The following is a 25,776-nucleotide window of genomic DNA, read 5'->3' as shown; positions in this document are numbered from 1 at the left end:
GCAAACATATTAAACCATTTTTCATAAAATTTCATTTTTGCACATATCACTTTTTAAAAAAATTCCCATAGAGTAAGGAATGAGTAGTCAGAATTGGCGTCTGCCATTGAAAGAGTTATTCTTAATAGAGCCCCTATTGAAAGATTCATTCAGCCTTTTTTTCCCCCCCAAATCATTTTTTGTGACCATGGTCACCAGGGCAAGTAGCGAAGGTCAATGTTCCAAGTGGGGACAGGCAGCTATAAAAACCTAACAGGAGGTTCTAACCCTTCTCACAACCTTTTTGAAGGAACTTTCAGGTTTCAGGGAATCCTTGCCAAAAACTACTATAGTTTCAGCTTGCAGATCCCAGTATTTTAGCCTGGTGCTCATTGTGAAGAATTATTCTTTTGTTGGTGATTAGTGAGATGAATGTGACCCTTACAGATAGCTAAAAAGATCATTGGTGTCAGTGCTTACATATCCAAGAGGCACATAATATTTTGCAACCTCTGGAGGATCCCTTGTTGAAAAAGGCTATTCTAACCCTTCCATACTATCCAAAAACTAAATATTTTAGCTTTAAAAAGTAAAAACTTCAGCTTTGATAATAAAACCTGGAAGCTTATTGGTTTCTCTACAGAACTGCACCAGATTTTGCACTCTCGAGTTTTAGTAAATAACCCCCTTTGTGAATAGCAAAGATTGGATGTGTTGTAAATAGGAACCTACAACCCTTGCTTGGTCTGCACTTTATATGCATTTTAGAATGCAGAAAAACAAATCTCATCTACATAATCCTCTAAAATGCTAAACTACATATGCTTTTGCCAACAAGCCCCTACCAAATCCATCAAGTAGTCCCTTCCCCTGGGTACACATACCACCATATAAGAAATGCGTTTATAGGATGGGTGACGTACAGTGATGACCTCATCAGTGATGCCCATTCATAATCCAGTATAGTCTGGAGCTACACTGGCATCACCTCCTGGCTATATAATGTGGTAGATATAGAAATCATAAAAATGGCCAAACTAAACGGCAAATCTGTAAAATCATTCCATCTGTATTTGACCATTTTCCTGGAGTTCAGCCATTGCTCATTGACTTTCAGTGATCCACCCCACCTTCCATCCTATAAGGTCAGATCACCAACAGAATTGATAGGATACTACATGCTTGGCTCTTTAGAAGATCCTTATAAAGGCTGCATATCTTTATAATGATTCACAGAAACAAAAATTTGAATTTTTTTTTTATTTCATTTTACATATAAAAGCTTGTAATACTGCTGAACATACAGGTTTAATGTATTAAAATCACAGTAATAAAGGCCTTAAAAAGGAATTGTATGCCTTTGTACAGCTGGTGCTAGTCCAGCTCATCTATCTCATCCTTTAAGGTGTGCCTCTTGCATGCAAGCTTAAAAAAAAAAAAAAAAAAAAAAAAAAAAAACTTTAAAGGCCAACAAGGTACCAGATTTTCCTTTTATATTGTAACATGTTAAAATAGGAAACAAAAAAAGGAGACAGACTCCTACTATGGAACCATTTTTTTAGTCCATCTAGGACACAAGGCCATTTAATCCAAGCTCAGCCTAAAATTTACCAGGGCACAACCATGTTGATGGCATCAACAGCCTCTAGTGGTTAACAATTGGGACAGCACCTTAAAAAACAGGACTATTGCAGGGAAGTGATTTTTCCACTATGGTCCCGTTTTTCTGCTTTTAAGTGGTATGTCCCCATCTTTACCAACAGACCTGATTTTAGGAAACGAGAGGATTGCAAATGGGTTCTGTTTTACACAGTTATGGCCAAATTGATGTGGGGGAAGGGATAGTTGTGTTTGTGGGGGCTACAATCTATTGCCCAATTACACAGCTCCTATCAGAAAATTACAGTCTGGGCTTAATGGTATAGGCAAGGTTGCATTTACAATTGTGGGCCAGTGCCTAGGGGACTAGGGTGAGATGGCATCAAGCCTCAGATTGTACGAGTGAGTAATTTTTCATAAGCAATTTCCTGGTTCTGTTCACCTCTGAATATGAAGTATGATAACTATAAGGAATGTAGAGAAGTTTGAAGGCACTTTAAATTACCATTTTTTTTTAAATTCAATGGACTGTATATTTGAGAAGGTATCTGCATATAAAGCATACGCCATGTTGCCTTATACAGTAGCATTAATAAATCACATGACCAGGAAGAGAGCTTGCCCAAATACTTTACACACTTGGGCAGAAAGATGTTCAAAAAAAGGATAGAGATGTGCCCAACTAGCACTTGAGTACCAACACATAAAATCTCTTTACATATAAAATACATCAGCCTATGTATCCTAGCACGTGAAAACAAGAACCTTCTGGCCCAAAGCAAGCAACTTTCCCTTTCTCCCATAGTGCACTGGGAAAACTATTGGATGCTGCAGGCAAAAAGCACATTTTTTCCTTCAATTTGATAAGAGGCTTTTTTTAAAACCCTACAGAACACAATTTAAATGCAAAAAAATAAAATATGATCCATTACAAACATTTTACACATGAACACCGGAAAAGAAAATCTAATATTAAACAGTACAAAAGAGTAGACACAAATATTGCTTAGTGACAGTGTGACATAACAAAGATAGTGACAAACACAGATATAGATCTTTTTATAGGACACAAAATGAGCAGTACAGACCTCACAGCTGCTATCCTGCTCCCATTTTACAGTATATTATGCATTTTACGTGCAGACCCTCCAATGTGACAACGTCCATACAGAAAAAAAATATGCTTCAGAACTTTCAACATTTGGTTACATTCCCCTGGCAGAGTTGACATTTATCTGGAACAGGCCATATGTTTGTATCATTTTTAGTTCTGTATGACATCTATTGGACGGAAGAAGAGTCAGGATAGTGTACCTTCTCCAAGTTCTATTGTTCCTTTCTGTGATAAGCCAATGCAGCAGCCCCCCAAATAGGTAGACCAAAAATATTTGGCCGTGCATTCATGTTAAGGGGGGATGCCACATAAGAGCCCCTGAGGATTGGCAGATCAATAACCAAGGGGGTCCAAAGCTTTTAGAGGGCAAAGTATTAACTAATTTTGCCTCTGCATGGTAAGATAGGTTCCCTTTAATGCCAGCCCTGCTTACATGTTGCTTTCACTACATTTTGGTTCCATTCATTAGCTGGAGGAAAGAGAAGCCCTGCACAAGAACCAACTTTAAACCTACTCAGGGGTTGAGGACTCTCCCACTGCCTATGTGACAGGAATGGGCACCGGAGTATTCAATTGCCAATCCTCAGTCCTGCATTGTGGAAGGCAGATGAGCAAATCCTGCACATCCTTAAACAACTGGGTAGGTCACGTCACTTTTTCAAAGGAAACTAGTAAGGAATGAAGGGAAATTTAAGAAGCAGCTGTGGATGTCAGTGAAAGTACTGGGAAAAAAAAATGGAGCAGCTAAAAAAGCCAATAGGAGGGGTTTCAAGGAAAACATCCCAGCAAATAAATAGTTTGTTGAGGGAAGGGGGAGCAAATGTAGGATATCAATATGTTCCACAGCTCATATGATAGAAGTTGGAGAGCATACAATTTTGTGCCTTTTGGAAAGTCACCTTGAAGGGTCTGTGTGGGGATCCATTAAACAGTACATACTTATAGGCACTTTTTCAGGTTCATATAGTCTACCATACTTAATATATCAACTCCAAAATACAGAAGACACCCAATGAAAGTGCTTGGAGTATAATCATTCTGACCTTTTGCAAACACACTGGAAGCCATTTTTTAGTTGAAGCATACCGCCCCCTAGAAACCAACAGTGCCCTTTTACTTGTCACAGTGTGCCATTTATAATAAAACTGGAGAAAGAGGAAAAAAAAAGTACAAATGACAAATCAGATTTTAGATTTTCTTCTAAGAACTTGCAAGGTGGTCACTATGCAAATATTTCACTTCTGCTTCATTTCCCTTTGTAATTAGCTCTCAGTTTGGTTAGATTGATAGACTGCCTTCTCTGTAACAGAAAATCTCAAGGCATTCACAAGTTTCTATAAGAGGGTTATATTTTCTTACAAAATGGTGGCCTAGGATCCACCCTATAAGCTTCAGTAAGGTGGAACAAAACTTTCTTCAAACACCAACCCATGGAAAAAAAACTGATTTTGGCTACCCCCTCCTCCCCAGTTCATTTCTAATTCTTAAAGTGCAACTCCACTTTTGTTGAGGGGATGTAGGGATTTTTAACACATTTTGTTGCAGATTCCTACCTTTTTCTGCTCTGTAGAAAAAGCTGTTTATTTCAATGCCTTTTAGACATCAATTATGAATATATAATCAGCTGATGCAATTTCTGTGTTCAGATGTAAAAAATTACTGCATCTTCATCCCTTCAGAAGTGCTTAACCCCTAGGGAGTGTCTCACCAAATATGACTTCTTAACCTCTTAAAATGACTTCTTAACCAAGAAAGAAATGGTGTGTCAGGAATGCCTCCAGGTTGCCATATTGCTTTGAATATTAAAGAAAATTACAGAGCTGCAATTTGAAAACTGGTACTTTTTAATAACATTTAATTACAATAACTTCTGTAGCAATTATATATGCATTTTTTTTTCTTTTGCACATTTTCTTTCCCCACAAAAATGGAGTTACTCTTAAGTACACTAACCTATAGTACCCAATTAAAATTCATCCTGTACTGGCCATACGTCAGGATAGTAAATTCTAATTGGTTCTGCACTCAAGAAAAGATTCTTTAAACCGAATACTAGTTTTGTTTTTTGCCACAATGGTGCAGTAGTCGCATTATGCAATTGTTGCCCAAAACTTTGCCAGGCCAGAAGCTTTATTGAAATTCTCTACTTCAATTTTAAGGAGATATTTTTGTTTTATATATCTTTATTGCTAAAGATACTGTAGTCACTTCTTTGGAGGGAAGGTCTGCTTTTGTTTCAGCAAGGTGCCAACTTATGGTTGACAACTACTGCTGAGGTCATTGGGGTAACTGACAAATCAAAGGTTCTCTGATGCAAAAATATGCATTTTTAAAGTGCTTTTGCATGAAAACAAAAAGTGAATCTTAAAAATTCCCTTGTTTAATTCTACAAAAAAAAATAAAATATATATATAAAAAAAAAGGGCAATGGGTAAGGCTGTCTCCACCAATCACAGCCCAATCCGAGCACCAACTAGGTGCCAAATTTATTCGGAATGAACTATTCAGCCCATGATTTAGGTCAAGACAAAGTTGTCCACCATAATTCTTAGGAAAACCAAACTATTGGTAACTAACAACTTGTACAGTGGGACAAAAAAGTATTTAGTCAGCCACCAATTGTGCAAGTTCTAGCACTTAAAAAGATGAGAGAGGCCTGTAATTGGCATCATAGGTAGACCTCAACTATGAGAGACAAAATAAGGAAAAAAAATCCAGACAATCACATTGGCTGATTTGGAAAGAATTTATTTGCAAATTATGGTGGAAAATAAGTATTTGGTCACCTACAAACAAGCAAGATTTCTGGCTCTCACAGACCTGTACCTTCTTCTTTTAGAGGCTCCCCTGTCCTGCACTCATTACCTGTATCAATGGCACCTGTTTGAACTTGTTATCAGTATAAAAGACACCTGTCCACAACCTCAAACAGTCACACTCCAAACTCCACTATGGTGAAGACCAAAGAGCTGTCGAAGAACACCAGAAACAAAATTGTAGACCTGCACCAGGCTGGGAAGACTGAATCTGCAATAGGCAAGCAGCTTGGTGTGAACAAATCAACTGTGGGAGCAATAGTTAGAAAATGGAAGACATACAAGACCACTGATAATCTCCCTCGATCTGGGGCTCCACGCAAGATCTCACCCCGTGGTGTCAAAATGATCACAAGAACGGTGAGCAAAAATCCCAGGACCACACGGGAGGACCTATTGAATGACCTGCAGAGAGCTGGGACCAACGTAACAAAGGCTACCATCAATAATACACTACGCCGCCAGGGACTCAGATCCTGCAGTGCCAGACATGTCCCCCTGCTTAAGCCAGTACATGTCTGGGCCCGTCTGAAGTTTGCTAGAGAGCATTTGGACGATCCAGAAGAGGATTGGGAGAATGTCATATGGTCAGATGAAACCATAATAGAACTGTTTGGTAGAAACACAACTCGTCGTGTTTGGAGGAGAGAGCATGCTGAGTTGCATCCAAAGAACACCATACCTACTGTGAAGCATGGGGGTGGCAACATCATGCTTTGGGGCTGTTTCTCCGCAAAGGGACCAGGACGACTGATCCATGTACAGGACAGAATGAATGGCGCCATGTATCGTGAGATTTTGAGTGCAAACCTCCTTCCATCAGCAAGGGCATTGAAGATGAAACGTGGCTGGGTCTTCCAACATGACAATGATCCCAAACATACCGCCCGGGCAACGAAGGAGTGGCTTCGTAAGAAGCATTTCAAGGTCCTGGAGTGGCCTAGCCAGTCTCCAGATCTCAAGCCCATAGAAAACCTTTGGAGGGAGTTGAAAGTCCGTGTTGCCCAGCGACAGCCCCAAAACATCACTGCTCTAGAGGAGATCTGCATGGAGGAATGGGCCAACATACCAGCAACAGTGTGTGCCAACCTTGTGAAGACGTACAGGAAACATCTGACCTCTGTCATTGCCAACAAAGGATATATAACAAAGTATTGAGATGAACTTTTGATATTGACCAAATACTTATTTTCCACCATAATTTGCAAATAAATTCTTTCCAAATCAGCCAATGTGATTGTCTGGATTTTTTTTCTCATTTTGTCTCTTAGTTGAGGTCTACCTATGATGCCAATTACAGGCCTCTCTCAACTTTTTAAGTGGGAGAACTTGCACAATTGGTGGCTGACTAAATACTTTTTTGCCCCACTGTATCTGGTGGCACATAAAACTTATCGTTGTCTCATCTAATCAGCCATCCTTTTAACTACATAATGAGCATTTAATCAAGCAAACTAGACATTATATCCGCTATAGTCCACTTTCAGTTTCATAGTTTCGTCAGGATGCTTTTTCTACAGTTCAAGATCATATAAGGTTATCACATATCTGATCTGTTTTGGGTCAAGTTGTAGGGTTCTTACTTTGGAAGGCTAAGAGCCTCTGGTCTATTCTTTAGAGTCACACAGTTTTAAGGTGGTGGTGGTGTTTCTTCACCACTAGTCCTGGCCTCAGAAGATCATGAAGTCTTCCAGTGACTGTACTAACTACACTGTTTTGCTAGCCAATGCTAAAATTAACTTAACTTAGGTACTCCGTTAGAACCTTAGTCATAGGGACTTTAGATTAGATCCAAACATATAATGATCTACGTTGGTATGAAAGGCAATTTGACAAGTAGTGCTATCTTTATATCCTCCATTGATCACCACACCTCCAGGAAACAAGAACTGGTCAACCCAGCACCAACTTGGTGGGACATTTCCAACTTATTCTTCTATAATACCGTTCTTACAACCTTACAGCAAAGGTATACTGAATTTTCCCTTAATTGTGAATCATGTGCATTACCCCAGATGCAAAATATCAATTCATACAGCATTTTGACTAATCAGCTGTGTTTTCTTCACCCATGTTGTAATAAGTCAGCAATGCTGCCTTGCTACCATGACTAAGCTGAGGGTCATGCATCCCACACTTCCACATTGGTGAGCTTATAAGAAGGTGAATGGAAAGTCACAGGTCTCTAGACCACATTTGGGTATAGACGCACCATTCCTGCTTCACCACCAAGTTCCTGGTGATCAGGCCCTGTAAGTTGGAAACGGTTTGAAAGTTGGGGAGCCATAGTTTATGGCCACCGCCCCATAAGTCCAAAGGGTATATCATGTCCCCACTCAATCCGTGAACTTATGGATGTCGTTGTGTAACCGATAATGTGGGTAAGACAGCTCACTGTGATAGGGGCAGTTTTGGTGACAGCGACACTTTTCCACCCACATCATACTTTTCTGGAAGGTGTCTCCATCATCACAGCGAAAGCGAACACGCATTGTTCGGGTCTTTGATGGGGTGCAGCACCGTCCATCTGAGCAAGAGCCGCAGTATTGTGGCCTGTACCGTCGTACACTGGTGCAGCCGGCATAGGCGAAGTACACAGCTTGCTTGGCCTTCTTTATTCTGGTACATTTCTTGCCATTCTGGTTGAAGAAAAAAAGTTGAATCATAAATTAAACAAGCTAGGCTGCCATTTGAGACAAACCAAAAGGTTAAAGTAATCATAATCCTAAATTTCATAATCATTTGCCACTAACTACTAGCTAAAATTATCATAAGAAACACATTTTGAAGAGCAAAAAACAAGAATTCACATCAGGTTCTGCCCCAGTGGTCTTATATTTTAAAACCGTAGTGGAAACACCATCAAGTTTAAGGAAACCACATAGATATCATCCCCAGCTAGTATGCATTTTTTTCTTTTAAAGACTAAAGTTTTATTGAGTTTTAGGTATACAAGTAGAAATCTTACAGGAATAGAAGCCCCAGTGAGGCATCACCAAGGAATCAGAAATTCAAAGATCAATTTTGAAATTAAATCCAGAATCGCTTAAATGTTATTAGAACAGAAGGATATACACAGTGTATCCCCATTTTCAAGTAGTGTCTCTAAGAAAAAAACAAAAACACACAAATGGAAATAAGGCACATCTGTCAATTAAACTCCAATATAGGCAAGGAATGTAAGAGTAAAAAAATAAAACAAAAAAGCCAGTTTCCTTCAGCAGATCGGTCGCAAAGGTCTCTGTGAAAGTCTTGGATGGTAAGCAGATACCTAATGTGTAAACCGTAGGGCAGTTGTCACTCAGGAGCAAGGAAATGGCTTTGGAATGGAAAATCCATAGGTGACCAATCAGGGGCGGACTGACAACTCATGGGGCCCCCGGGCAATAGGGGATCATGGGGCCCGTGTCCTTGCCCAAACTCAAAAAATCCTATGAAAAAAAAAAAAAAAAAAGTGTACCAGGGGCATCTCATGGGGCCCCCCTACTGACCCCATGCCCTCGGGCAGTGCCTGAGTTTCCAAATGGTCAGTCCGCCCCTGTGACCAATGCAGCCCAAGAGAAAAGCCAAATAAAAGTGTGTGGGGGTGGGCCGAGCACAACATTTGTGCCTATCCTTATGTTAGGGAGGGAAGGACAAAAACAGGAAGGGAGAGGAGAGAGGAAAAGCAGTGAGTATTTTTTTTAATGAGGGAAGAAACTGAGAACTTGGATAAGCAGCATAATTTCCACCTTCACTTTGGGTTCATATTTCTGGTGAATACTACATTTGTACATTGTTCTTCAATTATATTTTTACAGGCGCTCTATTTGTAATCTATAAATGGCTACATAAATAGGTCACCAGTATATAAAGAAAATGGGGCCCATATAAACCTGTAGAGAAAAGCCACTTCCGTGTCGGCTTTCTCTATAGGACATTGGACACGTGACTCCAAAGCACAAGGGTAAATTAATGCTGTCTAAACTGCAAGCTTGGAATCCCATTGGTATCCATTTGTCGTCTTGTATTAAGGTATATAAATATATCCTAGCACAAAACGGTCAGCTGATCAGTTATTCAACAGATCAATTATATGCAGCCTAGAAACAGTATAGTCAGATTGTCACTTGGATGATACTTTGCACTTTAATCATAATTCATTAACTGTATAAGAATAGTCATTGTAGAGCAGCAATGCTTTCATTAGCAGAAAAGCCATACCTTGGGTTTTGTAGGCAAGGGGTCCTTACAGGGTCGAATTTGGCACAGACGCGTTTCCTTCATTAGTTTGCATTGTGGGTTGTCATTGGTTATCCTGGTAGACATGCCCATGCCACAGGATTTTGAGCACTGGGACCATTCTGTGGTCTGAATAGCACAGCTAGAACGATCAGGTTGCGGATGAGGGCCAAGACCTGTAACAAGAGGGGTAGACAATGAAACCCCTATACATTAAAGAGGAAACAAAGGCAGCAATGTTGCCGTTATTCTCCCAAATACGTGACATTCATTTAATTGTCTGTTTACCTGGGTCCACTTTAAACCCATTGCGGACCAAAGTTATGAGTTCATTGCTGGAGACTGGCTCAACGTCTTCTTGCTCTACCATCTCTTCAGAGGACTTCAAGGAGTCATCTACGTCTCCGTTAGTTTGGTCTCCTGAGTCTTCGGAGATGTGGTTGCTGTCACACATCCATTCTTCACAGCACTGGCCAGGGACCTTCACTAGCCTGGGATTGATGCAGTCTACGCTAGGCAAAGCCATTTCCTGCGGACACAGGGGCATGCATCCGACCACTCCATCCATGCAGGTGCACTGGTGCTTGCAATTGGGTTGGAAGTTCTCCCCATTTTGGTAGATCTGGCCAAAAAATTCACAGGGTCGGCCTTCAGACTTTGCTGGAAAGAAAGTAAAGGATGCATTTGTGCTGTATTAAATACAGAGATGTCAAGCAAATATATGCTCTACATTAATTGCATGAATGCAAACTGCCCTTGTGCTAACTTTGCAGGAAGCATTTCTGAGACGCAATCGGAGCTCTAAATATATTCCATGTTTTGGGATGCTAGCCTTAAAAGATTTGGCTAGAGCAGTGAGGGGATAAAACCATTGTCTGTTTTTATTGCTCTCTCTCCCCCCCCCCCCCCCATTTAGGGAGATTCATGCTCTCTCTATCACCAATGTCACCAGGAATGAAAGAAAGGGTAAATCCAAAAGTTTTGAGCTGTGAACAGAACAGGAATAATCTTTAAAAATCGGGATCCTTGTTCCCATGAAAACAACTTCTAACAACCCAAAAACCTACAAACTCATAGTGGTTGTAAGCCTCATGTACTCCATTCAAAACTGAAAAAAGTGTTTGCCTTTAGATATGCTTTAACTTCACATGGAGAAAATCTGACTTGCATAAGCTAACATTTATACTCCACCCCTTCCCTGTCTGTTTTTTTACAACTCCACCACCTCACACCCCACAGAATCTAAAAAGCAAAAACACTTTGGCTTTCCTCTTTTTAGATCTCTGTAGAGCACAAAAACTAGTTTTTTGGGTGCATCATGTAGATGTTTATAAAACCATTTAATCCTCTCAGTTAAAAAAGGGCAGTAGTACTTTTAGGTAAGTTCTACTGTGAAGGCCTGCCCCCTTCAAACTCAATCCAGAGATCTTTACTGTGAGGCCACACTTGCAAGTAAACAGCCCTGGTGGGTATCCACTGCACAAGCACACCACGCAACCTTATGTACAGCCATCTAGAGGAATGAATTGGGCACGATGTGTGTGCAGCCTGGCTGGGACTATTTATATTGAAGGCCAAGTGACACCATGCATTCAAGGCTGAAGGCAAGTGTTTTACAGTAGTAGCTACACTAGGTGGACTTTACATTAAACATGAAGTAGTTAAGGTTAAACAATTTGCTTGTGAATTACACCCTGATAGCTAGACTTTGGAAATATACTACACCAAAATGCTTCTGTCAGATCAATAACCCTACTCCCTACTCGATAGAGGAAAGATAAAATTATGAGAGTGCCAACAATTCAGTCATAAAAGTCTTGGGCAATTAAGTTCAGCATGTTTACTGTTCCATGTTTGAGGATAAATAATCTCCAGACATGTAGATGGCTGCCATAACATCTCACCAGGTGTGGAGTTGACTTGAATTATATCTGCTCTAAAAAAAACCCCTCTGCCAATGTTAGAAGTGGCGCCAAGTACAGGCCTTTGCCCAGCGGATATATGCAGCTCATCTTTCACTAATGACTTGTGATAGGTAGGAGAGAGGTGCAAGTTTAAATGTAATTACACCCAGATCTGGGTCATGCAGAGTAATTAATCTTAATTATTCCTCTCCGTTTGGTCTGTACATGAAGTGCTATTGCCAGTTTTTACCAAGAACAAACATCTTCAAGATGGTATTTGTATATTATCTAGTTAGATGTTGAGTGCCATGTTAGCATGTAGTTTTTATTAGCAGTAAGAAATACGAAATGGGCAAAAACATGAATGTGAACTGCCCTATCTTCTGGATATTTGAATTTTTGTCTAACCACTTTTGTGATTTTATATACCACAGCTCAGAGGGCAATACCACTTTCTCTGTTAGAATAAAGGAATGGTAGTGTCAACTCCTCATATCCAAGTTGCTGACTGGACAGTAAAAGAGCAGCTACCTACTGATGGACCATCTTTGTCACTTTCCTGGTAGCACATGCACCAGTGCTTGTGGGGCTCCTAGTGTGGCCAATCCCTCTCCCAGCCTTAGTGCTGCTGTGCAGGGGATGACAGATGTCTCTGCCCTCTTGAAAAAGGATTCAGGTTCACTGCAGGCCCATTTTGAAATCTCAAGGTGTGCAGGAGATGGGAATTTTTTATAGAGGAGAATAGCTGGTATTGACACACAACAGCTGAGAGGACATTTTACATCCAATGAGTTAATGGTTTTGAAAGAGTGGATACTCTGTAGTGTTTACCTCGGCAGATGCCTGCAGTAGATGAGGGATCAGCTCCAAAATCACAGTGCAGCCCCTTGATGTGGTCACATGGGTGTCTCAGATCACAATCCTGGTTGTACTGGCGGGCACAAACCTTACAGCACCCACAGGAGTCTGTCACAAGGCTGATGCCAGGGGCACAGGATGGTGCTTCTTTGGGGCACACACAGTTTGTTGGGCAAGATTCCACCTGGAAGAAAGAGAACTAAATTATACACTTGCAATTTATACCTTCAGCAAAAAAACAAAGTGGTTTAAAGTAAAATTCCCTATTTTCTCAAGAATATCAGTCTCTCATGCCAAATATAAGTGCAGGCATAGTTTGCCATAATCATGTGATCAACCCTAGTGTTCTCCCTTTAATTTTTCCACTTAAGCTGGATGATTTTACCTAGTTTAGGTCTTCATTAGAAAAAACATCTCAAAACAGTTTTTTAAAGGGAGAGTCATTTGGTGAAAATCCCCTATTGCACTGTAGTATTTCAGCAAAGTGTTGGTAGACCATTGTTTCCCAATAATCTGTTATAGTAACGCAAAGTTTACCACGGTCCTCCAAAAAATAGACAAAACATGCTAGTCCAAACCAGCTGCATAGAGATCCGTCTGGCTGTATACCATGGAGAATTAGAGCATACATGTTTATGTGAATGAAAATGGGAGCAATCAAATTATTTTTTTTTAACTTGTGTTATCAAGTCATAGCTATAGGTGACCATAGCTAGAGATAGCAAGAACAAAGAGCAGGGCCATGCAAACAAGAAAATTAGTGACTGGGTTATTCAGATTGTAGAAACCCTGCTGGTATCCCTCAGGGAGGCCTCTCTATGCCCCAATCCTCATCAAAATGTCATATCAGAGGCTGGATCATGTAGTTTATGCCACATACTTGAAATATTCTGAGATGCAGTCATGACCAGATCTAACTGCACTCACAAAGTGAAGATGAAGATTCTTCACATCACCAGAACATAAAGGCCTTCAAAGTAAATGGATACATCAAACCACTTGAAAATGGTTTAGCAAGTTTTTAAACTACAAGCTGGTCTGCAGACGGGCAGCAGATTAGAAAATAGTTTTGCCAGGTTATTTGTAACTAGAGGGTTTGAATCTGTTCCAATATTTGAGGAACCCCCAAGACTAAGGATCCTAATATTCCACACCTTAGCAAGCCTTAAAGTAGACCTTTCAATATATTTACAAGTCTGCATTAATAAATTCCTGACTTGTCACAATATACAGCAACAGTCATTTTCTATTCAAGTTACATTTCCATTAAAAGTAGTGTAAAGAAAAAAAAAAAAATCTGTGAGAATTTAGGGTGCGTGCAGTTCAAGGAAAAGATATGCCTGACGTGGTGACCCCTTTTAAGACTCCTCACCACATCTAGTTTAAAAGATACAAAAACCTTGCACATGCCAATACTGTTGTGAGGTTTTAGGAAAGAAAAGCAATCTGGAGAATAAAAAAAATTGTTTCAAAAGCCGATACAGCTCACATTCACAAATCTCGAGAAGCTACAATGTCAAGGTCTATGCAACATGCCATAACCATGCAACAGTTAAGAGTGCTCAAAGACAGTGCCTGATTTTATCTAGGGCCCCTTACCTGAAAAAGCTACTGCGACAGCATAGCCCAATATTATATGTTGAGTTTGAACAAGATGATAGAAACCTTACTGAAAAGAGCCACCACCACTATGAAGTAGGGGAACTGAGCTTAAATTGGTCCATGGACTAGAATGCTTTTATACTGCTTTCACCCTGATGTTTTAGTAGAGCAGCACTAAAAACACAGTTTGTTTTACCCGACTGAAGATCTGTAACATCATGCATGTACTCATCTCTCCAGTCCTGCTGTTCTATGTGGCTACATAATGGAGGGAGACTGTACTCTTCAGATCTTTATAAACTCTTTACCTTCCAACCTGTAGTCGTCTAAGAGCAGACACTCAAATGTCAAGCCCAAATTCTGCTGGTTTTGTCAAAGCCACAGAACAGATTTCAGGTAATTACACCATCTAAAATTGAAAAGTATCCTTGTGATGTCTAAAGGAATAAGTAAATTAAATGGTTCACTTTAATATTTGGGTTAGAGTGCTTTAAGAAGCCAAGGAAGCAACACATACTGAAAAGCCAACAAATCTTCCAACAAATTACTGCCGCTACAGATGTCACAAGTCCATCTAAAGTGACATTTGTAAACTATAAAAGCCTTACACATTAATCCCTGAATTACAGATAATTCCTGGATGTGCCGCCAAGAACTGGCATAAACAATGACCATGTGACCTGATGACTCAAGCTATCTCCCACCTCCAAGCTGGCAGCGCTTGCACAAATTGGACAGGGCACAGGCTGAACTCAAAGGAACAGAGCCCTGTTTCACTTCGCGTGTTGTGATAACCAGTTCACGTCTGGAAAAAAGTTACGACGCAAGAACGGAGAGGAAAATATATTTTCTTAAACCACATGGTTCTATTCATTTAAAAATAGAACACCGTGTGGTTTCCAGAAAATGCCAGAGTTATATATAAACACCCAGGTATGGAATCTTTTCAGTGGAATGCTCAGGACTGCCAGGATTCAAAAACCTCCAGTAAATTATTATAAAGTCAGGTTATGTGCACAGGGTGTCTTTATACAACAGCAGCTCTTGTGGTGAAGGTTATAGATCACTTCCCATGACCCCCAAGTAAGATATTAAACAAAGAAGTGTGGTTGGGAGAGGCCACCAATCACACTGAGCTGTAATGTGTGCAATTTGTAGTTGATATTTCAAAGCAGGATTTTGTCGGGGGGTCAAATTCCAACTACAGGCCCTAATCTTTTAAAACATTTTAATAGGAACCTGTCACAAAGCACATGATTGATGTTCCTGTCCTTTAATTCCCAAAATGGTCCAAGGGGGGCACGTGTGCAAAGAAATACATCACCTTCAAATTAAAGCCACTTCAAGAAGCTGGGTAGTGGTGGCCTCCCAATGTTCCTTATATGACATTAAACAAGTCACAAGTCAATTATTTGTAACTGCCTATACAGAATCCTTACTGAATTCAGGAGGTGTTCACCCCAAATTGAACTTGTCAAGGGCAGTTCAGCATACTGGCTAGACTCAAACACTAATAAAAAGTGTATTCCATTAGTTGATGGGATTGGGTGCAGAAAACCATCCATATACTGGTTGGGGCTCCTGAGGAGCCCTGGAAATCGGCTAAAGATCTGTAAAGGACCTGTCAACCTTCACACCATAGGTACAACTTTAGGCAATAATGCTCTACAAACTGAGCACTTCCGATTTGGAAGTCAATAATTTATTTGTATTTGCCTATATAGAATTCTTACCGAATTCAGGAGCTGTTCACTCCAAATTGAATGTGCCAAAGGCAGGTCAGCATATTGACTAGACTCAAACACTAGTAAAAAGTGTGTTCCCATCAGTTGATGGAAAAACAGTTACCCAACTGGTCAGTTGGCCAACTGGGATTGGGAGCAGAACAACCATTCATATTCAGATTGGTGCTCCAGTGGCGCTCTGGAAATCAGCTAAAGGTCTGTAAAGGAGCTGTCAACCCTAACATGGCATAGGTAAACCTTAAAGGGATAATGCTCTGCAAATTTTTACCAAATCCTTTTAATCAATGATAAATGCAGAAACCGGTTTAGAAAATGGTATTGATCGTCAATTTAGGAAAGAATTTAAATGTCGCCCAGGAAACACTGCAATTGTGACATATCAGAATAAATTTTTAAAATCTCAAGTGTATAATCTTTGACAACCAGAGATTACATATGATTTATTGATGCTATGGAGTAGACATCCCCCACTCCAAGGACTACAATGTGTAATGCGGAAGCCAGCAACACACTAGTCTGTATTTTCCCAGCCATTCCAATAACTATACCTTTACTACAGGGAATACCCGAGTGGGAAAATTGTTGCAGAAGAAAAATGCTACTCAGCAAATGGTCTGCATCTTATAAAGAATAGTTAGTGCCTAAAGGGACACAATAAACAATATTATTTTTCTCCAGAAATAATCTATACCCATCCACTACTTAATAACCTTGTAATCTATTTTTCATAAAATGGTTTCTTGTTGTGTTTTTTCTGCCATCTTGTAATATCCTCCATGAGCAAGAGAAGGCACTTTGAGTTCAGAACACAGACTTGAATAGATTTGTATTCTTTACACCCAAAGTATACTTCCAAAACACAATGGGGTTTACTAAAACTGGAGCGTGCAAAATCTGATGCAACTCTGCAAAGAAACCAATCAGCTTCCAGGCTTTATTGCCGAGGTTTAACTGAACAAGCTGAAGTTAGAAAAGAAAAAAATTTTAGTAAATCTCCCCCAATCTCTGTATAATTTGGATTGCTATCGATCAGAAGCCAGCACTTGCTAATCAAAGGCTATAAAAATGTCCCATTCTATAGTATGAGACAAGGCAAAGTTGAGCTAAAGCACTGAGGTTGAAAAGTGTTATACATAAAAGTGAAGTTCCTTAGAGCATGGAACGACAAGCCTGGAAGTAGTTAGATTTTATTTTTTGGAAAAAGGATGCCAGAAGCTCAAAAAGTTTGTAAGGATTAGTAATATCTGATAAAATGTTATCGTCAGAAGTAGTTACAGCTCTGAACTCCCACAGTGAACACCAAGAGACACCCAATACTTTGACTAGAGGACTCCTGGACAAGAGCCAAGCAATGCTGGAATGGAGTACATAAGGTCACCGTGTCGCTCACAGAGCACCCCTGAAAAAGTTTTGAAGTGTTAGAATTAAAGAAAAGCTCCAAGAAAATGTGTTCACTCATTTTAATCTACCAAAATATTCCTTTGTCAGTTATGCCAACTTTCCATTCTCACAAACATACTTACCTAAAAAGATCTTTCAGCGTAAGCCGAGATGGGGTTTGCAGTGGCAGTGCCTGGGTGGGAAGGAAGGTTCTTAAGTAGGCTTTCAGGAGCCAGGGAGCTCAGGTTGGGGGTCCTGAATGCAGTGATGTTTTCCAATAAACCAAACGGTTAAACAGAAGCTGAAGCAGTGGTCGAAGTCATCACAACAGCAGTTTTTAAAGGTGGCGTCACCCTCATTATGCTATGCAGTCATGTACCACAGCAGGAGTAGGGGATATAAGAGACTGGCAAGTCTTCTTGGATATAACCGTTCCTACACATGTGCCTCAACTGGCATCTTAGTTGGCGACACTAGCAATTAGAAGTTCTGCCATATCATATTATCACAGCAAAAATAGACACCCAGTGATAGTGCTGAACAGGGACGTGTGCCAGTTTGCATCAACATAAGCACACATCAGTGAAAGATAAGCACTAAGCAGAAACTTTTTAGAGCTCTAACTGGGCAGAACCACCAGCCTCCTGTTTTTAGAATGTGGAGTCTGCATATCGGATGTGGGCTCCCTCTGAACCAAAAGACCTAAAAGCTAGAATGAAGCAAACCCGGAGCCTTGAAATGCGATCCCGGCACGCAAGAGGACGCTGAACATAAACAGCCAGAGCCTAGAAGTGCGAGTGTGGCACACGAGGTTTACAACTTCCAGCAACACTTAAAGGAACATCCCAAATGTCTGCTATGTGGCCATGTCTCCTTTCTTCTGGTGTGCCCCAAAAGTGTCTGCACTGTGATAGATTTTATTGGATGATTGGGCTGTATTTAGCATACATGCTGACGTATGAATGGAGAACTAGAAAAACCCCTTCAATGAGGATGCGTTTATATTGCTTAAACGTATTGTCAGCCAAAATGTTTAATTTTTAGCTATATCAGGAAGAGGTAGAGCATCTGTCAAGTTTTCTGCCCTGTGGCCCATTGGCCATCTCTATTCCCATACTAGTGGCAGTGTCACAAGTTAGTTGAGATTTTAATGAAAGTGCATGAAAACCTGAACAAGGGTCTAAACAGCTCCCACTCTACCTCAGACTAACATTATACTAAAGAGAACCCTCCATGGCAGAGTCCCATCATCACATCAGCGCTTCCCCTGGATCACAGAGCCCTGTCTTCCATCTCTGATTCAGTGCAAACTGGGTTTCGCGCCCACGACATCTCAGGGGAACCCAAAGGATACTCTGGTTGAGGAAATCTGATGTAGATGTAGATGACACACAAAATATTTAACTACAATATTCTACTACAAAAACTTCTAACATAGGCCAAAGAATATCTACATACCCCTGCTTAAAGGAATGTTTCCATGAGAAATGTGGAGCCTGCCATTAGAATTATTTTTTTCAACATGCTACTTGCTGACTGTCATGCCAACGCTCGGGCTTCAAAATTTGAGTTGCTGACCAAAACAATGAACATAAGGACTTCTGATTTGCCTGATCCATACTTTAATTAGCATAATGGCCACACACTTGGAATACTCAATAGTTCAGCATTGGGTGCCCCTATTTTTTCCCTCTGTTGGGTTTACTTTAAGAGTGAAAAGTGTCCTCAAAGAGCATTTCCAGCTACAGGCTCAATTAACAGGCGGCTTTGCCATTGCAGGACTAGACTTCTCTAATTTTCTGCCAGCCTCTAATTGTTTTATGCAAATTTTACATCGAATTTAACATCAGGCACGTGAAGCAGGAACGCTTATAAAGAGAAGGACTGCGCAAATAGCCAGTGAATTATTCAGGACTTTGTTCCCTAGAAATGAATTCTGATTGGTTGCTACACATCCCCCAACTTTAGTAAATAAACTCACATGGTCCACAGACATGGAATCAGAGATTGGCATTCCAGCGGCCCTTTCTGAATTGCGATCCTCCACGCCAGTCACATGACCAAATACCAGCGGGACCCTAGATTGTGGCAATTTCAAATTTACATATTTGCATCTCCCAACCACATGAGCTACTGATCTGTCAGCAGAGGTCTTCCAAGCTCAAAGCCCAGTTGGGTGGCCACCAAAGAACTATAGTTGCCAGCAAACCCCCTTGGGTCTCTAGTCCTCATAAGTCACAAGAGTGTAAAAGAGCCAGACAAAACAGGATACTACAACTATGCCTATTCACCCCGACCATGGAGAGTCAACTGACACAAATTTTTTACACCCCCCACCCCCTTCTCACAAGTCTCCAGCCGTCTCTGGGCCAATCTGAGCCACCAACAACCAGACTTTGATCTCATCACAGCACACTCATTGATTGATTAACATGGAACAGTAGCGAACTTTCTAATGGCGCTATAGAAGGAAACGTTTTATCTGCTGCCAGACACGTGGGTGGCAGTGGAGTGTGTAAGGGGGTCAACTACTCATCATCACCCAACTTATATCAAGGGGAAGCTTTCAGCACAGCAATAAAATGGACCATTTCATTAAAAGCTTGTCATTGCATCACGCTGCTCTCAGCGCACCTTACAAAAAAAAAAAAAATAATAAATTGTGTTGGTCATTGTTTTCAGGCATACTAGTCCTGCTTGGCACATCTAAAGTTTTTTGACTACATGCAAAAAATAGTGATCTGACCAATTTTAAGTCATCTACCTTTACTTGAATCCCCCTAAACTAACAAAGGTTGACTTTCGATTGGCAGCTGAGGGATGCAGCAGAGCATGGTCTTCAGACTCATGAAGCAGGTCAATGGCTGCATCCATGTGCAGTTTTTCATAGCAACCAATGAACTAGTTGCTAAGGGTTATGGAGATTTGTTTTGTGATTTTTACACCATTTACGTGATGTGCCATACAGTAGCTTCTTTGGATCAGGATGGTGTGTTTTTAGCCCCGTAGACTTATGGAAGCACCTGAAAAACCCTTGTAACATGCATTTTCAGGTGCTCTTACTGAAGTCAATGGGGCCAAAAATGCCCAAATCTACCAAAGAAGCTCCTGGGCTTTTTTTGCATTATGGACATCCAGAATTTTTTGTGTTTTGAGTGTTTTGTAGCTTCAAGCAACAGAATGCACAGGTGTGAATAGGGCCCAATTCTAGTCTCTATTCTCCATTTTCGGATCAAACCTCACAAGTGTTAGGACGCCGACAAATGTACCGTGACCGACAGCCAACCCCGATTTTAATGGCCAATCAGAACAAAGCGAAAGGGTAAACACACAAATCTTTGCACATGAAAACCTAGAGATGGCAGATCTTCCAGAAAACTGTGCAAAGGAATCTTAAACCGGCCATCTATTATACAATCTGGTTGTATGCAAAGGTCTAGCTGATTGGATACGAATTCAATGGAAAGTTTAAGGTTTGTCTTTCTATTAGATAATTTTTGTAAAGCTATAGATTACATCAGTTTGGTAAATCAAAAGATTTGCACAATCTTTATAAATCAAGGACAAACCGCAAACCATCTGGTCAAATCATATCCAATCAGGCAGGTCCTTGCATTACAGGAGATCTGCTTGTATAGTGTATGGTCAGCTTTTGACAACAAACCGCTAACACCTAGACTGCTAGCAAGGCTGCAATTATGTGATGGGGCCCCACTGCAACACCATTAAGGGGCCCCTTATCTTTTAGTTTCCTTCACAATGGCAATCCTAGGGATACCAAATATCAAACTAAATTACACATTTTATCCAGGATGTATTTGCCAAACATTCTTTCTATCATATACAATGTAAGCAGAGTACAGGACCCATTAAGGTTCTTTGACAGGTGCATGGTCTGTCTTAAGCAGTTACTTCCCTGATTGCAAGCTCTGCAGACAAGGACAGCCTCCCCAGCAGCTTGCTGATACTAGTTCAGTATGGCCAGCTTGGTCAAGAGACATGGGCATCAAACTAGCCATTGTTAGACTGCAAGTTAAAGGGTTAAATCTAAATGTCCAACAAGAGCTGCAAGCCTGATCTGCAGAATGGAACCCCTGACTGCGAACAAGTCACTTACCAGCTTCCCATGGCAGCCAGCAGCCAGGAGGGTGAAGAGGAGAAGGAGTCCTGGGTACATGTCAGTGAACAGAGGTCCACACTTGGTTAGCGGTGCTGCAGAGGAGGAGGAGGAGGAGGAGGAGGAGGAGGATGGGGCAGGCAGTGGAGCGGTGATTGGGGTGCACAGGACCGGAGATCCTCAGTCACACTAGGACAAGTCAGCTCCACCGCTGCCTGCTCAGCCACCTGAGACTCTCAGCTGTCCATTGACAAGAACGAGCAGCTGCTCCACTACTTATACGGGCATGTGCCAGCCACGCCTCCCCCAGTCCGGGCCACGCCTCCTACCGCTCTGATGTCAGTTAGCACTAGCCGGGAGAATGGCCCGGAGCTCGGGAGCTCTCGGCACTTCCCCCTACAGGCCGCTCGGGGCGCTGCGGCTGCATTCCTGGGAATCAGAATTTAGGAAAGTTCTTTCCCCGGAATTTTTTTTTTCCTTTTCCTCTTTTTCCTTGTACGGGATCTGAGGCTCCGCTGAAGGTGTGAATAACTCGGGGTGCTTTGTCCTGGGTTTCATGGAACCTACAACTTTCTACATTGTTTGAAATATTTGTAAAATATTACTATATATATGATGTTGCAATTTAAATATAATTATTATATTAACACAAATATAAATTTATATAAAGGGAAAAAAATAAATAAATATATATATATATATGTGTATATATGTATATGTGTGTATATATATATATATGTGTGTGTGTATATATATATATGTGTGTGTGTATATATATATATATATATATATATGTATGTATATATGTATGTATATGTGTATATATATGTATATATATGTATATGTGTATATATGTTGATATGAATGTACAATATACTGTATGTAAAGCACTGTGTAAATTAACAGTGCTATAGAAGTACCTGTCATTTATGTATTCCAGGTAATTCTATAGTGCTGTCAATTTATGCAGCGCTTTACATATATATTCTACATTCACATCAGTCCCTGACCCTCAAGGTGCATACAATATAAGGTTCCTAACTTACATTCATACATACACATACTAGGGCCAATTTAGACTGCAGCCAATTAACCTCCCAGCATGTCTTTGGAGTGTGGGAGGAAACCCATACAGGCACAGGGAGAACATGCAAACTCCAGGCAGGTGGTGCCGTGCTTGGGATTTGAACCAATAACCCTTGTACTGCCAGGTGGAAGTGCTAACTATTTAGCCACTGTGCTGTCCTCTATATATTATACACTGGTAAAAATAAAATGAAAGGAACACTTTGAAAACACATCAGATCTCAATGGGGAAAAAATCTCCTGCTGGATATCTATACTGATATGGACTGGGTAATGTGTTAGGAATGTAAGGATGCCCCATCGTTTGATGGAAATGAAAAATGATCAACATACAGAGGACTGAAAATCAAAGTGAAAAAATGATGCAGCAAGCTAGTCCATTTTGCTGAAATTTCATTGCAGTAACTCAAAATGGTCCTCAGTAATTTGTATGGCCCCCACATGCTTGTATGCATGTCTGACAACATCGGGGCATGCTCCCAATGAGACGACGGATGGTGTCGTGGGGTATTTCCTCCCAGATCTGGAGAGGGGCATCAATGAGCTCCTGGACAGTCTGAGGTGTAACCTGGTGGCATCGGATGGACCAAAACATGATATCCCAGAGGTGTTCTGTTGGATTTAGGTCAGGTGAGAGTGGGGGCCATTCAATAGTATCAATTCCTTCATTCTCCAGGAACTGCCTGTATACTCTTCCCACATGAGGCTGGGCATTGTCGTGCATCAGGAGGAATCCAGGACCCACTGCACCAGCGTAGGGTCTGACAATGGGTCCAAGGATTTCATCCCGATACCTAATGGCAGTCAGGGTTCCATTGTCTAGCCTGTAGAGGTCTGTGCGTCCCTCCATGGTTATGCCTCCCCAGACCATCACTGACCACCACTAAAATGTTCATGCTGAACGATGTTACAGGCAGCCTAATGTTCTCCACGGCTTCTCCAGACCCTTTCACATCTGTCACATGTGCTCAGGGTGAACCTGCTCTCATCTGTGAAAAGCACAGGGTGCCAGTGATGGACCTGCCAATTCTGGTGTTCAATGGCAAATGCCAATCAAGCTCTATGGTGCCACGCAGTGAGCACAGGGCCCACTAGAGGACGTTGGGCCCTCAGGCCACCCTCATGAAGTCTGTTTCTGATTGGTCAGAGACATTCACACCAGTGGCCTGCTGGAGGTCATTTTGTAGGGCTCTGACCATGTTCATCCTGTTCCTCCTTGCACAAAGGAGTAGATATTAGTCCTGCTGATGGGTTAAGGACCTTCTACAGCCCTGTCCAGCTTTCCTAGAGTAACTGCCTGTCTCCTGGAATCTCCTCCATGCTCTTGAGACTGTGCTGGGAGACACAGCAAACCTTCTGGCAATGGCACATATTGATGTGCCATCCTGGAGGAGTTGGGCTGCCTGTGCAACCTCTGTAGGGTCCAGGTATGGCCTCATGCTACCAGTAGTGACACTGACCCTAGCCAAATGCAAAACTAGTGAAAAACAGAATAGATGAGTAGGGAACAAAATTCCAGTGGCCTCCACCTGTAAAACCATTCCTGTTTTGGGGGTCATCTCATTGTTGCCCATCTAGCGCACCTGTTGTTAATTTCATTAACACCAAAGCAGCTGAAACCAATTAACAACCCCTTCTGCTACTTAACTGACCAGATCAATATCCCAGGAGTTTAATTAACTTGATGCTATACTCTGATTAAAATTGTTCTTTTAATTTTTTTTAGCAGTGTAGCAGTGACTCTACTCTGGATGGAGGGGCAATGGAGACATCTTTGGACAGCAGCATTGTCAACCTGGGGTGAGGGGAGTATTAGATGTAATAGAAGATTTAGATGGTGAATAAATTAAACCTAACTCCAACTAATACTTAATAGGCAGTTCCAGCAACATTTTTGTTTCCTTTTTGGGATGGAGCTTTTACATAAATAAATACAAGCTGATGATTGTAAGCACTCCTGTCAGTGGCAAATGGTTTGTCCCAGCCCTCTAACTGACAATTTTATTGGACAGCTTGGTCTGTTAAAGGAAGTTGAAAAATAAGACTTACTGTCTGAAACACCAGGTGAAAATAAAAGAAAAAAACACCTAAAAAAGAAAACTAAAGCAACCACTACATCTAAGGAATGGAAAGCCCTAATAAGCAGTTACAGCAACAGTTTTATTTTCCTTTTGGGCTAGAGGTTTTGCATAAATAAATACAAGCTGATGATTGTAAACACCCCTGTCAGTGGTAAATGGTTTCTAACTGCGATTTTTTGCTGGACAGCTTGGTCTCTTAAAGGATGTTGAAAAATATGCCTTACTGGCTGGATCACCAGGTGAAAATAAAGGGGGAAAAAACACCTAAAAAAGAAAACTAAAACAACCACCATATCTAAGGATTGGTGAGCCCCAATCTATTACATTTTTATTTTGGGATTTAATACTGCTTTATATCTAAACCCAAAACTTTCATTGTGGATAAAGTGTAGGAGAGGTTAAAACCGCTGTCAGTTTTGATTTTTGCCATCAGTTGGGAGATTTTTCTTCACTTTCTGTCCCGTAAACTTAACAGGAAGTGGGAAGATATGTTTCCAATGTGAGGGAGATCCCCTCTTAAAGCGGAGTTCCACCTGAAAAAAAAAAAAGTCAGCAGTTACAAAAACTTGAGCTGCTGACTTTTAAAATACAGCCACTTACCTGTCCCTTGGTCCAGCGGTGTCCTCACCATAGCTGGTTTCACCGGCTAACTTCTCTCCCTGGCACCGGCATCTTCACTGTGGGCACCCAGCTGTGACAGCTTGCGGCTTCCAAACCGGGTGCCTACTGTGCATGCGTGAGAAGCGCTGCGCTTTGTGAATGGCCCTGTAGTCTTCTGGGACCTGTCACGTATCCCAGAAGACTACGGGGAGGGAGGGAAGGGGGGACAACATACTCTTTCGATAGCCTAGGCCATCGCAGCGGAAGTGGAGGCAGGTACCTGTCAAATTCAGGTACCCGCTCCCCAAAGGTGTCAATCCTTAATGGGGAGTGGGGGGAAAAGGCTTAAAGCGGAACTTCCCCTTTTGGGTGGAGCTCCGCTTAAAGCCCACCACACATGACACAATCTGATTGTTCATTCTCATCGAGATCACTAACAACTTTGTAGTGCATGACTGATTGGATACAAATTGATTGGATGGTTTAGGTGTTGCTTCATATTACATCATTATGGCAAATGTAAAGTTTATTGTACAAAGATTGTATGGTTAGATCACAATGTGTATGGTGACGGGAATAAGTGTCCCCTTTGGAAGATTTCACTTCTGTTCCTGTTCTGGTGGAAGCTCGAAATTTTGGATTGCCAGTCACTATCATTCCCGGTGATCAGGACG

General features: G+C 41.2%; 1 protein-coding gene across 1 annotated transcript; it reads right to left on the bottom strand.

Annotated features, from left to right (window-relative positions):
- Window positions 1–2,097: 2,097 nt before the first annotated feature.
- LOC149463451 (CCN family member 1-like) lies at window positions 2,098–21,570 on the bottom strand. The gene is made up of 5 exons (XM_089674975.1): window positions 21,336–21,570; window positions 12,465–12,675; window positions 10,018–10,389; window positions 9,712–9,905; window positions 2,098–8,147 (listed from the first exon to the last, which is right to left on the bottom strand). Exons 1-5 carry the CDS (start codon window positions 21,393–21,395, stop codon window positions 7,845–7,847), a joined length of 1,140 nt encoding a protein of 379 aa, XP_089531101.1. The 5' UTR covers window positions 21,396–21,570; the 3' UTR covers window positions 2,098–7,844.
- Window positions 21,571–25,776: the final 4,206 nt, after the last annotated feature.

Source organism: Staurois parvus, unplaced genomic scaffold (assembly GCF_062004578.1).
Source record: "Staurois parvus isolate SC_StPar_1 unplaced genomic scaffold, SC_StPar_1.0 ptg000154l, whole genome shotgun sequence".
NCBI classification, from domain to species: domain Eukaryota; kingdom Metazoa; phylum Chordata; class Amphibia; order Anura; family Ranidae; genus Staurois; species Staurois parvus.
Note: the sequence above shows the minus strand (reverse complement) of the source record. Positions and strands in the feature narration are given on the sequence as shown.

What these genes read in the sequence shown, in the direction of transcription:
- LOC149463451 (XM_089674975.1), bottom strand. Translation starts at nt 21,395, where the DNA reads ATGTACCCAGGACTCCTTCTCCTCTTCACCCTCCTGGCTGCTGGCTGC. An exon ending in CTGGCTGCCATGGGAAGCTG is followed by an intron (nt 12,676 to 21,335) that starts GTAAGTGACTTG and finishes TCTTTCTTCCAG; the next exon opens with GTGGAATCTTGCCCAACAAA. An exon ending in TGGGTTTAAAGTGGACCCAG is followed by an intron (nt 9,906 to 10,017) that starts GTAAACAGACAA and finishes CTCTTGTTACAG; the next exon opens with GTCTTGGCCCTCATCCGCAA.